The sequence below is a fragment of the Schistocerca americana genome, chromosome 8 (genome assembly GCF_021461395.2).
Source record: "Schistocerca americana isolate TAMUIC-IGC-003095 chromosome 8, iqSchAmer2.1, whole genome shotgun sequence".
Taxonomy (NCBI): domain Eukaryota; kingdom Metazoa; phylum Arthropoda; class Insecta; order Orthoptera; family Acrididae; genus Schistocerca; species Schistocerca americana.
The window spans coordinates 188594252-188609589 of record NC_060126.1 but is presented as its reverse complement, the minus strand read 5'-3'; the positions used below and the strand labels follow the sequence as shown (position 1 = coordinate 188609589).

The following is a 15338-nucleotide window of genomic DNA, read 5'->3' as shown; positions in this document are numbered from 1 at the left end:
GAGGTTGTAGTGCAGGGAGGTGGGGAAAAAAAGTAGTGAAAAAGGAGCGGAGCAGGGAAAGATGAGCCGGTGTGTTGCAGAAGGTTTCAAACAAAGAGGATGTAGATAAGAATTGCGAGGAGATGGTACGACTGGGGGGGAAGGGGGGGGGGTGGAAACTGTTGGGTGAAGGGTGTGGATATAGTATGTTTCCATAGGTTGAGGCCGGGATAATTAGGGAGGAGAGAATTATGTTGTAAGGATAACTCCCATCTGCACCATTCGGAAGAGCTGTTGGTGGAGAGGAGGCTCCACATGGGTGAGGCAGTGAAGCAGCCACTGAAATCAAGCATGTTATACATGTTGTGCCACAGGGTGGTCTACTGTGCTTTAGCCCACAGTAGCGATGGCTGCTGATCCTGGTGGACAGCTAATTGGTAGTCATAACAATATAAAAAGCAGCGCAATGATTGCAGCGGAGCTGGCAAATGACATGGATGCTTTCACAGGTGACCCAATGCCTGATAGGCTATGATAAACTTGTGACAGAATTGTAATGGGAAGTTTTCGGTGCATTGATTGGGCTTCTTTTGCACTTGGGTTTTCCACAGGAATATCATCCTTGGGCAAGGGGTTGGGATTGGGAGTGGAATAGGGATGGACTAGGATATTGTAGAGGTTGGGTGGGTGATGGAACACCATTTTAGGAGGGATGGGAAGGATTTTGGGTAGGATATGCCTCATTTCAGAGCATGCTGATGGATAATCAAAGCCTGGTGAAGGATGTGGTTCCAGTCGGACATGCTGTTGAGTGATAAAAGGGGCATTCCTTTGTGGATGGTGGTTGTTGTTGTTGTTGTTGTTGGTGGTGGTGGTGGTGGTGGTGGTGGAGGAGGAGGAGGAGGAGGAGGAGGAGGAGGAGGGATTAGGGGTGTGAGGGGATATGGCACGGGAGATCTTTTTGTGGACTAGGTCTGGGGGTAGTGCCTGTCTGTGAAGGCCTGGGTAAGACCCTCAGCACACTGAGGAATGGAATTCTTGACATTGCAGATTCCCCATCCCTTTGTGGCCAGGCTGTATGGTGTGGATTTTTTGGTGTGAAGGGGAAGGCAGCAGTCAAAATGCACGTAGCACTGGTGGTTGGTGGATTTCGTGTAAACAGAGGTTAGTAGGTCCATGTCTAGGCATGCTGGGTTGAGGTGGATGGGGTGAAGCAGATGGGGGAGAAGGTGTTGGATTGTGAAGGAATGAAGATATGGTGTCTTGGCATTTTGTGGGGCTACCAAGGTCTCCTATAGGTAGCCTGTAAACAGGGTGGCATGGGAGGGTGTCTTCCAAGTGTCCATGGCTATGCTGCAGATTTGTTTGTGTATGTTACCTTCAAAGGAGTAGTAATTGGGGGTTAGGATAAGGTTAATAAGATGTATGGGAAATGAAGTAGTGAGTTTGGAGTCTGAAAGTCATTGAGAAAGGTGGTGTTCAATAGCGGTAAGACCGTGGATATGAGGGATGTTGATGTATAGGGAGGTGTCATCAATAGTGACGAGTAGGAATCTAGGAGGTAAAAGGTCGGGGATGGTGGAGAGTCGATGAAGCAAGTAGTTGGTATCTTCATTGCAGAAGGCTTGGTTCCAGCAATTGGTTGGAGATTTTGATCAATGAGAGCCGAAATTTTTTCAGAGGGGACGCAATAACCAGCACAATGGGACATCAAGGATTGTTGGATTGTGGATTTTGGGGAGCATATAGAAAGTTGATGTGTGGGCTGTTATAGAAGTGAGAAGGGAAATGGATTCAGGGTGAGGTTCTGAGAAGGGCCTGAGGCATTAAGTAGGGGTTGGAGGTTGTGTTGGACTTCTGGAATGGGATCACTCAGGCAGAGTCCATATGTGGAGTAGTCATAATTGGCAGAGGCCTTCTGTCAGGTGGTCACTGCAATTCATAAAAACAGTAGTGGAACCTTTGTCAGGATGTAGGATGATTAGGTCAGCAGTGTTTTGAGGATGTGTATGGCCTTTATTTCTTCTGCTAAAAGATTGGTGTTCTGAGGAAGGCACCTGGGAAAGGGTGGTGAGGCTAAGTTGGAGGTAAGGACTTCCTGGAAGGTATTCGGCAGTTAATTATGTGTGAGGGGAGAGGGTCACAGTTGGATGGTCTTATGAACTGGGAGAGGGAGGGTTCAGTGTTGGAATTAGCTTGGTTTTTGTTGGAGGTATTGGCAGCAAAGAAGTGCTTCCATTGCAAGGGTTGGAGAAGGAGAGTAGGTAGTTGACAAGTTCCACATGGTGAAATTTGGGTGTAGGGTTAAATGTGAGGCATTGGATAGGACTGAAACTTCTTTCAAACTTAGGGTTTTGGGGGAAAGGTAAACAACAGTGTTATGTGTATGTGTTGCCTCTGTATTTGGTGGAGTGTTGGTAGGGAGTTTTGGAGGATGTGGCAAGTTGAAAAGGTCAAGTAGGCAGTGATTAGTTGCTGTGTGGGGTGGATGAGGAGGAACACTGTGGGGATAGGAGTTGGATTGTGGTTCCCTGAGGCAGCAGTAGGATGTCAGCAGCTTGGGTAACTTAGAGGTCATGCGAGTTGTGATGTATGGAGCAGGGATTGTAAAGTAGTAGTATCTCACAGAGGGAGTGGAGGTGGTTCTGGGGTGCCCTGTGTCATGGAAATGTATTTTTGCAGTACCAGGTTTGTGTAGGCCAGTGACCGGTGGAATCTGAAAAGGTGGTCATTCTGAAAGGAAGGGTGGGATCCTGAGAAAGCAATTTTGTTGGTTACGCCATTTGCCAGGATTTCATGGTTTAGACAGCATTTGAAGAATGCTGAGTTTTAGCATTCTTTTCTGAGCTGGTGCAGAAAGATGAAGCTGGGATCCATTGTGGCAAGAAATGGGAATGATGCAGAAATCAGCAAAACAGGTGTTGATGTTTGTGAGAGGAGCTGAATAAGGGAAAAGACACACAAGAAATACATAAAGACACACAGATGCGCTAAAATATGCACAGATATTCAAATATACACACAAATATCTAAAAATATGCAAAAATACATTTAAAGACATGAAACCACATCAAAATGTGTACAGTTACAATAAAAATGCACAGAAAGGTGAGAGAAAAGTAATGGATGAGGTGTGTGTGTGTGTGTGTGTGTGTGTGTGTGTGTGTGTGTGTGTGAGCGCGCGCGCGGTGGGGGAGGGGGTGGGGGAGGGGGTGGGGGGGGGGCACACACTGGAATTGCACTAAGGGAAGAGAGGGGCATAGGTTAGGTAAAGGATAACAAGTTCCTGTGACATGGGCAGGTGTGGAAACTGAAATGCTAATGTCACCAGGGTGAGGAATATCAATAGGAATAAATATAATTATAGAAACTGGAGTATAAGATACTGCATCAACAGTCCACGCAGTCATGATGTCTGTGCTGCTCCCGAATGATTGTTGATACATGGTTTCGAAAGGCAGTGAATAAACAGAGGAAGGAAGAGAGAGAACAGACTGAGAAGAGTAATGCTGTAGAGAAGAGTAGCAAGGAAAAGATCACATGGTTGTGGGATGGAAGAAAAGCCATTCAGCAAAATCAGACAGTGGAAACTCAGGTAGGAATGTCAGAAATGTGTGAAAAGATAGACTGCTACTTCCTGTAAAAAAGACACACTAAGTTGCAGACAGGCACAATTAAAAAATACTTACACAAAGCTTTCAGCCACAGCCTTCATCAGCAAAACATAAACAAACATTATTCCTTCACAGTCTCAACATCTTCTCTCCCATCCATTTCACCTGGTCTTCCTCAACTCAGTGTGCCACCATCCTGGACATTGACCACCTCCTCTCTGATGACTTCTTCCACACCTCTGTCCACATTAAACCCACTGACAACAAACAGAACCTGCATATTGACAGCTGTCACACCTTTCACACCAAAAGGTATGTCCCATACAGCCTGGCCATGTGGGGACTATATTCCTGCAGTGAAAGGAACTCACTTGCTCAGTATGCTGAGGGTCTCACCAAGGCCTTCACAGACAGGCACTATCCCAGACCTAATCCACAAACAGATCTCTCATGCCATTTCCTCTCACACCCCAATCCTCCCACTACCACAAGGAACCAGCCACAAAGGAGTGTCCCTTCATTACCTAGTACCAACCCGGACTGGAACAACTGAACCACATGCTCCCAGGGCTTTGATTACGTATCATAACGCCGTGAAATGAGGGCACGCTGCCCAAGATACTTCCCACCCCTCACCCATCCAAACTCTGCAACATCCTAGTCCATTCCTATGTCACTCCCAATCCCAACCCCTTGCCACAAGGATCATATCTTTGTGGAAGACCTAGTTGTAAGACATGCCCAATCGACATCATGAGCACTTCCTATTCCAGTCTTGTCACTGATTTATCCTTGCCCATCGGGGGTTGGACCACCTGTGAAAGTAGTCATGCCATTTACGAACTCTGCTGCAATCATAGCACAGCTTTTTATATTGGTATGATTAACAACCAGCTGTCCACCAGGATGAATAGCCACTGAGCAGAGAGCAAAGTAGACCACCTTGTGGTGCAGCATGCTGTTGAACATAACATGCTTGATTTCAGTGACTGCTTCACTACCAGAGCCATCTGGACCCTTCTCTCCATCACCAGCTTTTCTGAACTGCGCAGATGGGGGTTACACTTACATCACATTCTCTGCTCCCAGAATTATCCCGCCTCAACCTATGGTAACATGCTGTCTCCACACCCTCCTACTGACAGTTTCTACCCCCTCTGTCATATCATCCTCCCCATTCTCATCTCCCACCCTCTCTGTTTGCCTCCTGCCCATCTTTCCCATTCTCATCTCCTTTCTCACTCTTTTTCTTTGCCACCTCCATGCCTCACAACCTCCTGATGCTGCAGCTGTTTGCATTCTAGTTCCTGCACTCTCTGCAAGAAAGTGTTCCTCTCTTTCCCCACCTGTACGCTACTGTCCTTTCCCCTTCCTCACCCCCTCCAAATTGCCGTTTCCATCCCATGTGATAGTAGCATTCTGGCCAGAGTCAGTCATGTGTCTTTGTGGTGTGCTTTCTTGTATGTATGAACGGTGTGCGTTTCTGTTTTGCTGATGATAGCTGTGGTGGAAAGGTTTGTGTAATTGTCTTTTAATTGTGCTTATCTGCAAATTTGCACATCTCCTTTATGGTGAATAGCAATCTATCTTTTCCCACTTTATTGATATTCCTACTGATTTCCATTGTTTGATTTTGCTGAACTGCTTTTCTTCCATCCTACAACCTTGTGATGCTTCCCTTTATCGCTCTTGCCTATAGCATTACTCTTCTCAGTGTGTGCTTATTCATTGCCTCCCTAACCACATCTACTTCCGAGACACACTATCAACGATCGTCCATGCACAACAGAGGCATCGTGACTACATGAGTTGTTGATGTAGCATCTCATGCTCCAGATTTTTTCCTTTGATGGTTACAATTTTATCTATTACCACTGATCTCCTTCATCCCTCATCCTGATGTACTTTAGCATTTATTTTCTATACCTGCCCATCTCACATGTATTTGTGATCTTCAACCTAACGCATCCTCTCTCCCTCTCTCTTCCCTTCTTGGAACCCACACACTCCCTACCTCATCTGTTCCATTTCTCCCACATTTGAGTAGGTTTCTAATGTATTTGTTTGTATTTTCATGTGGTTCATAATGGTTTCATGCATTCTCACTTTTTTTACATATTTGTGTTCATTTTTATATATGTGTGCATATTTTTGCGTGTCTGTGTGTTTTTCAGCATGTCTTTAAGTATTTTTACATGTCTTTACATATTTTTACACATCTTTTCTCTTATCCAACTCCTGTCACAAATATCAACAACTATTTTATCCATTTCTGCATCATTCCTATTTTCTTTACACCATTCCTGCCACAGTGGGCTCCTGCCACAATGGTCTCCTGCTCCATCTTTTGGCACCAGTTCAGAGAAGTATCCCTTTCACTGGCTAAAACCCAGTCCCACATCCTATTCCTCAAATGCTGCCTAAACCATGGAATCCCTGCAAATGGCCTAACCATAAAAATCCCTTTCTCTGGATCACATCCCTCCTTTCAGAGGGACCTTCACCTTTTCAGATTCCAGCAGTCCTCGGCCCTCACAAACCTGGTGCTGCACAAACAAATCTCCATGGCACAGACATCCCAGAACTACCTCTGCTCTGTCCACAAGATACTACTATTGTTCAATCCCTGCTGCATACATCACATCTCTGAAACTGAATCCCTTGCTCTCCAGCACCTGAAGGAGCATTCCAGACACCACCTCCATAAGTTATCCAACCTGCTGACATTCTACTGCTGCCTCAGTGTACCAGTGTCCACATCTGCAGTGTTCTTTCTCATCCACCCCTCATAGCACCTAATCCCTGCCTAGTTGACCTTTTCAACTTGCCACATCCCACAAAACTCCCCACCAACACTCCTCCAAATACAGAGCCAAAACATTCGTGTAACACTGTTGTTAAACTTTCCACCAAAACCCTCAGTTCTACAGCAGTTTCACTCCTACCCAAAGACCCCACCTTTAGCCCTACACCCAAATTTAACCTTGCTGGACTTGGCAATTACCTCATCTCCTCCTTCCAATCCCTGCAGTGAACACTTATTTGCAGCTAATCTCTTCAAGCAAACCCAACCTAATTCCAATACTGAACCCTGCCTCTTCCAGTTTACTACAAGCATGATCCTCTCCTCTTTCCACCTAACCACCCATTGGTCACCTTCCAGGAATTTCTTACCTCTAACCTAGCCCTGCCATCCTTTCCCTGGCTCCTTCCTTGGAATAACTGCCTTTCAGTAGAAGAAAGAATAGTCATACACACTTGAAAACAAATCCTGACCTAATCATCCTACCTGCAGACAAAGGTTCCAGTATTACCCCAAACTGGAACAACTGAACCACATCCTTCACCAGGGCTTTGATTACCTGTGATCATGTCCTGAAATGAGGGACATCATACCCGACATTCTTTCCACCCAGCCTAAAGTGGTGTTCCATTACCCACCTAACCTCTGCAGTCTCCTAGTCCATCCCTGTGCCACTCTCAATCCCAACCCTTGCCACAAGGATCATATCCCTGTGGAAGACCCATGTGCTAGACATGCCAAACTAATCCTCCCAGCACTTCTTATTCCAGCCCTGTCACAGATTTATCCTAGCCCATAGGGGACTGGGCCATCTGTGAAAGCACCTTTGTCATTTACCAGCTCTGCTACAATCATTGCACAGCTTTTTATATTGGTATGACAACCAAAGAGCTGTCCACCAGGATGAACAGCTATTGCCAAACTGTGACCAAGAGCACAGTAGACCACCCTGTATTGTCCCTTTTAGTTGCTGTTTTAACCTCGTGCCTCGCGGTGCATTCCTAACTTAGTCTGGGCACTAATGACCATTGTAGTTGTGCGCACTAAAACCACACACACACACACAAAGAAAAGTAGACCACCCTGTGGCACAACATGCAGCTGAACATAACATGCTGGATTTCAGTGGCTGCTTCAGTGCCCTACCAATCAGGATCCTCCCCTCCAACACCAGCTTTTCTGGACTGCACAGATGGTAGTTATCCTTACAACACACTCTCCCGTAATTATCTCATCCTCAGCCTATGGTAACATACCACCAGACAGTTTCCACCCCTCTGTTGTATCACTTGTCCCCCTTCCCATCTGCCACCCTATTTGTTTGCCACCCTCTGCCAATGCAGTCGCCCATCTTTCTTCGCTCCTAAGCTCCTTTCACTCCTTTTTTTCCCACCTCCCTGCCCCCCCTCCCCCTCCCCCTCCCCCAACCTCCTGACACTGTGCCTGTTCACATTTCAGCCCCTGCACATTCAACCAGAAAGCATTCCTCTCTTCCACTTCCCCACCCCCTCTAGAGTGTTGCTTCCACCCCAGATGATAGTAGGATGGGGTCTAGTCCAGACTCTTCTGCCACTGAGATAATCATGAAACTTTTTTCAGTTTCACACCACATGTCCTGTGAATACACATTGTGTGCCTTCAATGCAGTGGTTTCCATTGCCTTCTGCATCCTCATGTTATTGATCACTGCTGATTCTTCTGCATTTTGGAGCAGTTTCACACCACAAGAGCAAGAGAGTGCCCTGAACTTCTGTCCGCTCCTCCATCCTTTTTCACAAGTCCGTTGGTAGAATAAGAGTGACTTCTTATGCCAGAAGTCTTCAGCTGCTGTTGCTAAAAATATTTATTCAAAGTTTAGCCAGTGGTGGTGTTTGAACCCAGAACTGAGAAAGTTTTGATTACTAATCAAAGACACTACACATAGATCACTGGTGCTGAATATAGTTAAATGCAAAAACTGCTTATATGGACCTGATCATGTTCATTGATAAACTGCCAATGGCAAGAAAAATGTTTCTGAAGAAGAGGAATTTGTTAACATCGAATATAGATTTAAGTGTTAGGAAGTCTTTTCTAAAGGTATTTGCATGGCTTGTAACCATTTATGAAAGCGAAACAGGGATGATAAACACGTCACACAATAAGAGAATAAAAGGTTTTGGTTAACTTTTGGACCAGTAGAAAGCCAGCTAAGTTCTCAGTGTTGTTTATGTGCCTGTCGACATCTTGGCACTGCATTTATTTGGTGAGTTGTTAGCTTTACTCATTATCAACAGTTTGTGTGTGCCTAAATGATGTTTTGTGTGCCATCATGATGTGTTCATTGGAGATGGATAACAAATTTTACAATTTAAAATTTTCTATAGAGTAAATAATTAGCAATATATCAATGAACTATGCAACTCTCGTATATTGGCAGAGCATTGTTTTTAATAAAATTTGGATCAAGGCTGCTATGCATGACAACTTATTTTATTGATCGTGTTCTCTTGCAGTCAAAGATGATTTTGAGTGGCAGTGAGTGAATTGGGAGTGAAAATAGACTTGTGGTTGAAGACCTGCTTTTTATGTCTGTAACTGCTTCTTGCATTGTAACTGCAAATAGCCCAGTTGTTATAAAAGTGCATGTATTTTGTCATCATGCTACTGAAACAGTTTTTCTTCCTCATTGTAGTATTTATTTTGATCATTGTGTGCAGGCAGTGGAATACATGAAACAGCTGCCAACAGCAAAGTTGCCAATCAGTGGTAGCGATGGTGCCTTGTATCGACGTCAACAACTTGAACGACAAGTACCAATACATGACTTGGATGCCAGCCGTTGTCACAATTTGACTCCACAGGAGGTGGAAGGGTTTGTTACAGATTATAATTAAACTTTATAAACAAACAGTGTGTTTTAAGAAGTATCTATAAATTAAACTCCTCTGTTACACTTTTGTCTGTAAATGCAAAGCTTTTATGTCTATTCTGTAGTTATGTTGCTAGAGTGTGTGTGTGTGTGTATGTGTTTTTTCTATTTCACATTTCCTGCTGCACTCAGGACTATGAATTTTATTATGCTGCAGAATTAAACAGTTCTGATATGCAGCAGTGTTGACACTCAGCTAAAGCTAATTTGGTGGCCTTGGAACAAGAACTGTACTGTAAGTGGTTGTTAGAGATGATAGTGCTTAATGCACACAATGTGTATGTATTAATTAGTTACTGACATGAAAATAGTTGCAGCATGGAAGAGTAAGAGGCCATGTGCTCACTTTGTAATGGAATATCCATTTGCCATGCCATTCTCCAGAGTTTTGTTGAAGAAGGAACAGGCAGTAAGGGCAGTTAGTTGTTGCAACCTGACTCAATTTAGTATGTGGACACTCCAGTTTGTGCATTATTGTTGCACTACTGTGTTAGGAAGGACGTCGGTACAATCCTACTTGAAAGCAGGCAACACACGTCTTGTCAGAGGTAGATATTTTGTTGTGGTACTATTTCACATTCTTAGGTAGTTGCTTCAGTATTGATTCCTCTTCCCTAGACACTTTTCATTGAGCATATTAGGGGAAATGGAAACAATAAGATTTTTTTTTTAAAGTTATGGATTTAGTTTTTTTCATACGAAACAACGTTATTAACTTCAGAGTGCTCTTCATTACACGTAATACATTTTTTTCAGTCAGTGAATTCATTGTGGGAATAATTTTTATGCTGATCTGCAGTATTGGCTGTTTCCTCTAGTTGTTTCTTCCCCTCTCAACCATTTCTACATCATCAAATCAGTTTCATTTCATGCCTCTTCATAGCACCAGGACTCGTCAACTGCAATGATTGTAGAAAATAAATTCTGGGTAAGTTAGGAGCTATTCTTTCAAAGTATAGCATGCCTCTGCTTGACACACTTCCAAAAATTTTGGGTATCATCTTGTATATTTCTGTTTTGCAGTGCATTCTAATGAGTGCGAGTTAGACATTTTAGTTAGCCAGTTTTACACTGCATTTTATTGAATGGCCACAAACCGTTTGCTACCACATGATATTTCAATTTTGAGCATGAAATTGAGCCCATTAGTTAACATAACTGTCAATAAATCTCGGCTGCTGAGTTCCTTGTAATGTTTTAGAGGTATGTGCTCGTAAAATATTAACATAAAAGTCTGAAGTACACTTTTTTGTGATTGATGTGGATAATAAATTGCTAAAGATTAAGTTCACAATTCATTGCTTGCTTGTATTTGCATGGTATTATCTGTTCTGATACAGTTGTTAAATTTATAACAACCATTTACTTGCATGAGATAGATATCTTTAGGGACGGAAAAAAATGATTTTATTTTTGCCAAATTTGGTGTTTTGCTAAATTTTGTGATATTTTTTGCCAAATTCAGTGGCTTCTTTTGCCAGATTCGGTGTTGCTTTATTTTGTGTTGTTTTACCAAATTCGATGTGTTTCGCAAAATTTGGTGTGTTCTGCCAAACTCAGTGTTGGTTCGCCAAATCTGATGATTTTTTTGTCAAACTCAAAATTGTTTGTCAACTTTCATGTTCTTTACCATATTCTGTGTATTTATTTTGCTAAAATCTGTGATGCTCTTTGCCAAATTCAGTGGTACTCCATACCAAATTTGGCACTATTTTCATTATCAAACAAAACTTAATTACACCGGACATATGCTGTTATTTTAAGAATATACATGAACTTTGACTTTGAGGAGACTAGATGACAAAATGCAATTTATCATTTGTGTCCTCAGAATTATAACTTTTTTATACAGCAAAATCTCAGATTCTGTGATATCACATAAAAATTGCAAATTTCCTATTGTTTTGCAACAAAACAATAATTTGTGTTTTTTTCCAATTTATCATTTTCATTAAATTTTCCTGTCCCTAGATACCATTCATTATATTCAACTGATTTTCATTCATTCCAGAAATGTTAATGATTTGACTGCATGACCCTTCTGTATTTCATTCGAACTATTACAATTGAGCATCAATTATCTGAATGTTAGTCAACCACACTACAGCTTCACTGAACCATTATTCGCTTGGGCATGCTGCCTTTCTCACTATGGCCTTGCCTCCCCTTCGTCCCCCAGCCCCTGATGATAGAAACTGTTTCAGCCTGCTACAATCACTTGAACCAACTATACAAGGAGGAAAACTGTGTGCCGATTCTTCAGCAGCTGATTCTTTCAAAATCAAACTAAGGGGCATGTTAAGGGAAAAAGATTATGCTCTTGAAAACATTTACAATACTGACAAAACTGGGCCCAATTGGAAAGCTTACCTAGAAAAGTTTTTGCATTGTTTTGTGAATTAGCAGCACTTAGTCTTAAAATAAGCAAGGATCATATTAATGCTTTCACTTGTGCTAATGCTACTGGTAGCCACCCATTGCATAGACTTCTCATTGGTAAAAGTAAGAAACTGCATTGTTTCAAAGGCTTTCATATGTCTGTGATGCCTGTTGTTAACACATCACAAAAGAACACCTGAATGTATAATACGATTTTCATGCAATGGATTGAGGAAGTTTTTGTGTCGTTTGTAAAAGCTTATAGGTTAAAGAATGGCAAAAGGGAGAAAACATTACTGCTCCTGGCAATGTACCAACGTGTCCATCATCTGAGACCTTAAATGAAAAGAGCAACTTCATAAAAGTGATGTTTTACCAGCTACTATGCAGTCTTTACTACAGCCTGTGGCTCAAAGCATTATTTTAGAGTTTGAAATGGTATTACAGGAAAGAACTGATACATAAGTTATTGTTAGAAAGAGAAGAGTGGGGTGAGGGGAGAGGGGTGGGAGGGGGGGGGGGGGGAGAGAGAGAGAAGTCAGTCTGTTTCAAAATCGTAAAAATTTGATTTGAAAGCTGTATCCTACATGAGTGGAGAAGCCTGGGATAAAATTTTGGGTATGGTGAAAAGTCTATATAATTGAAAATGACAACAGAATAATATGTCCGAAATTCTCAAAATCATGCAGGATGACAACATTGTGAACCTTGTCACTGATAAGGCTGACTGTGCCATATCGCATCAACTAGTGATCCAGAAAATGAAGATGAAAATATACTGGCTGCTTCTGAAGAATTTACATTTTTAGATACTGCTTGAAGAATTTACATTTTTAGATACTGCTTGAAGAATTTACATTTTTAGATACTGCTCTGTGATGGATGGAAACACAAGATGCAAGCAATATTAGATACCTGTGGTGGAAAAAGTGTGTGACTTAGCTACTCGTAAGTTGGTAGGCCTGCTTAAGACACCAAAATTAAAGGTTTTTTTTTTGTTAAGTTTTAATTCTGTAAGTATGTACTGTACATACAAAATGCATATGAAATACATATTTTTTTGCTTACTAGGTTGTACTACATACATTCGTACCATGTTTGCCTCTCTAATAAGAAAAGAGTCATGTTACTATAAATATATGTAGTCTTTACCAGCAAATAAAACTATACAGTTAAGTTATCAAAATAAACCAGTTTTTCTAAAAACCATGTCTCTCAACTTGTTCAGATAATAGACACTTTACTGTATTAGTGTATTTTCATTTACAAGGCATCTACATTGCAGTACTCAATTTCTGGATGTTATATCAGATTACTAAATAAAAATATGACCTACTTATTGTCAAGTTTGAAAAGCACAACATTTGAGTTTTTATCAGAAGAAGATGGAAGAGGAAAGGAAATTGAACAGAAAATGAAGAAATTTGTATCTGAGTTCTTCTGGAGGCATTTAAAATGTCTAAAGTGTCCACTTTGTACATCAGAGCTGTTGCAACACATCAACGATTCAAACAAATACATTCTGGAGACTTTATGTAGCTGGACATGTTCTCCTCTTGACTCAAAATAGAAACCTAACAATGTAGTAGCTGGCGAGATTAGAGATCAATAGTTTAGTTCATGCTTTTGTAATAAAAAAAAATTACCCACTAGAGTTTATCCCCCATGTAGTAAACAAGGGGTGTAAATCAGTCGTGTTGAAAAAGTGTTGTGACTCGCCGATCATTCAAAGCGCCGCCGCGCAATTACGCGCGTCCTCTACGTGTGGCGCTGTCTGCCAGCCATGCAGCAGCTGCGCCACCTAAGCGGCTCAATGCTCATTCGAATGCTAACATGTACACATGTCTTGCTTGTCAACTTACTCTCTGACTTATATGTGTTGTGTCGTTCTGAAATATATTTGTTAAACTTGACATTATAACAATTGGTGACGAGGTAGTGGATTTTTCCTTTTCACCGTTGACCCACAGGGTTCCATGGCTACTGTCGAGCAACTATTGCAAAATCTCCTTGGACAGCGAACGCTTCTAACAGCGGCGATTCACGATTTCGTCGCGGTGTCAAATGCGGGGCGTTTCTCGTCGTTGGTTGTACCTCCTTTTCCTCCTTACGACGAGACGACGGAAGACTGGTCTGATTATGAAAAATGTCTTCGACAGCACTTCTTGGCATTTCATGTCACGGACGAACAACCATGTAAGTCTCTGTTCCTTTCCTGGATTTCACCTCAAATGTATCGGTTGTTGTCGCAATTGGCACCTTTGAAGGATCCTGCGCCTTTGTTCTTTGCTGAAATGTGCTCACTTCTGTCTGTCTATTTTCAAAAGCAAACGCATGTGGTAGCCTCTCGTGTTGCCTTTTATCGTTGTCAAAAACAGCCCCATCAATCCTATCGCGCTTGGGCTGCTGAACTTCACGGCCTCAATCGAAAGTGTCAATTTATTACTGATGTTCACTAAGAATCCTACGCCGATTCCATGGTATGGGATGCTATTATCCGGTTGGCGCCCGACAAAGAAGCTCGGCAACGTGCCCTTCAGTTGGCGAATCCGACTCTAGATGAAGTTCTCTCCATTGCGCAGTCTTTTGAAATTTCTCGTGCCGCTGGGGCACAAATAGAGGCATGGGGTGATGTCGGGGAAATACAACCTCTGTGCACTGTTGACACTGCGTGCGGCGCGTCCCCGCCGGCCGACGTGGCCGCAGTGCGCTCCCACGTGCAGCCTCGGCCTAGCCGTAAATAACCCACTAAGAAACTGCAGCAAAACCCCCGCCAACTTCCTTCATGTGCGCAGTGTTTTACGAAACATTCACGCGAAGATTGTCCCCAACGTTGGGCTGTGTGTCACAATTCCAAAAAGAAAGGTCACGTGTCTTCCGTTTGCAAATCCGACCGCATACATGATGTTCATGAACATGATGCTGATTCTGATTCTTTGTTGTCTGTCAATTGCACTTCTTCCCTTTCAGCGAAGTTATTCCTCACTGTCTAAATCCTTGGTCGAGATGTTCGCATGCAAGTGGATACCGGTTCTGCTGCCACTATAATTAATTCTCAGATGTATCTTCTGTTGGGTTCTCCACTCCTGTCACCTGTCACTCGGCAATTACGGACGTACAATAAACAGAAAATTTCTCTCTTGGGACAGTTTAATGCTGAGGTATCTTACAAATCGGTCGTTCGCACTGTTCCCATATTTGTGGTCGACCAGAGCAACGCAGAAAATCTTTTTGGTTTCGATGCCTTTCGTGTTTTTGGGTTTTCCATAGATGACTCTGTCAATATTGTCTCTGATGCTATTCCTTATGCTCAACTGGATTCCTTGTCGATGACATTTTCGTCCCTTTTTTCTCCTGGGTTAGGCCGTGCAAACGACTTTGAAGCTCATATCACGCTCAGACCCACTGCTCAGCCTAAGTTTTTTCGGGCTCGGCCCATTCCTGTGGCCCTTCGTGATCGGGTAAAACGGGAGTTGGATCGTCTCACTACTTCCGGGGTCTTGCTTTCTGTCACTTCCAGTGAGTGGTCCTCTCCTGTCGTTGTCGTTGCTAAGCTAAATGGTGATATTCGTCTCTGTGGCGATTTCAAAGCCACTGTAAATGCTCAATGCCTCATCGACACTTACCCTATGCCCCGTTCTGAACTGAAGGA

The 15338-nt window shown here is 42.7% G+C and overlaps 1 protein-coding gene across 5 annotated transcripts in view; it reads left to right on the top strand.

The window, feature by feature from the left end:
- LOC124544911 (testin) overlaps positions 1-15338 on the top strand; it is a 100625-nt gene that overhangs the window by 26682 nt on the left and 58605 nt on the right. For all 5 annotated transcript variants that reach the window (XM_047123648.1, XM_047123649.1, XM_047123647.1 and 2 more), the window contains exon 6: positions 9096-9250. In XM_047123648.1, the coding sequence (XP_046979604.1) occupies positions 9096-9250 (155 nt within the window). The remainder of the gene's footprint in view (positions 1-9095; positions 9251-15338) is intronic.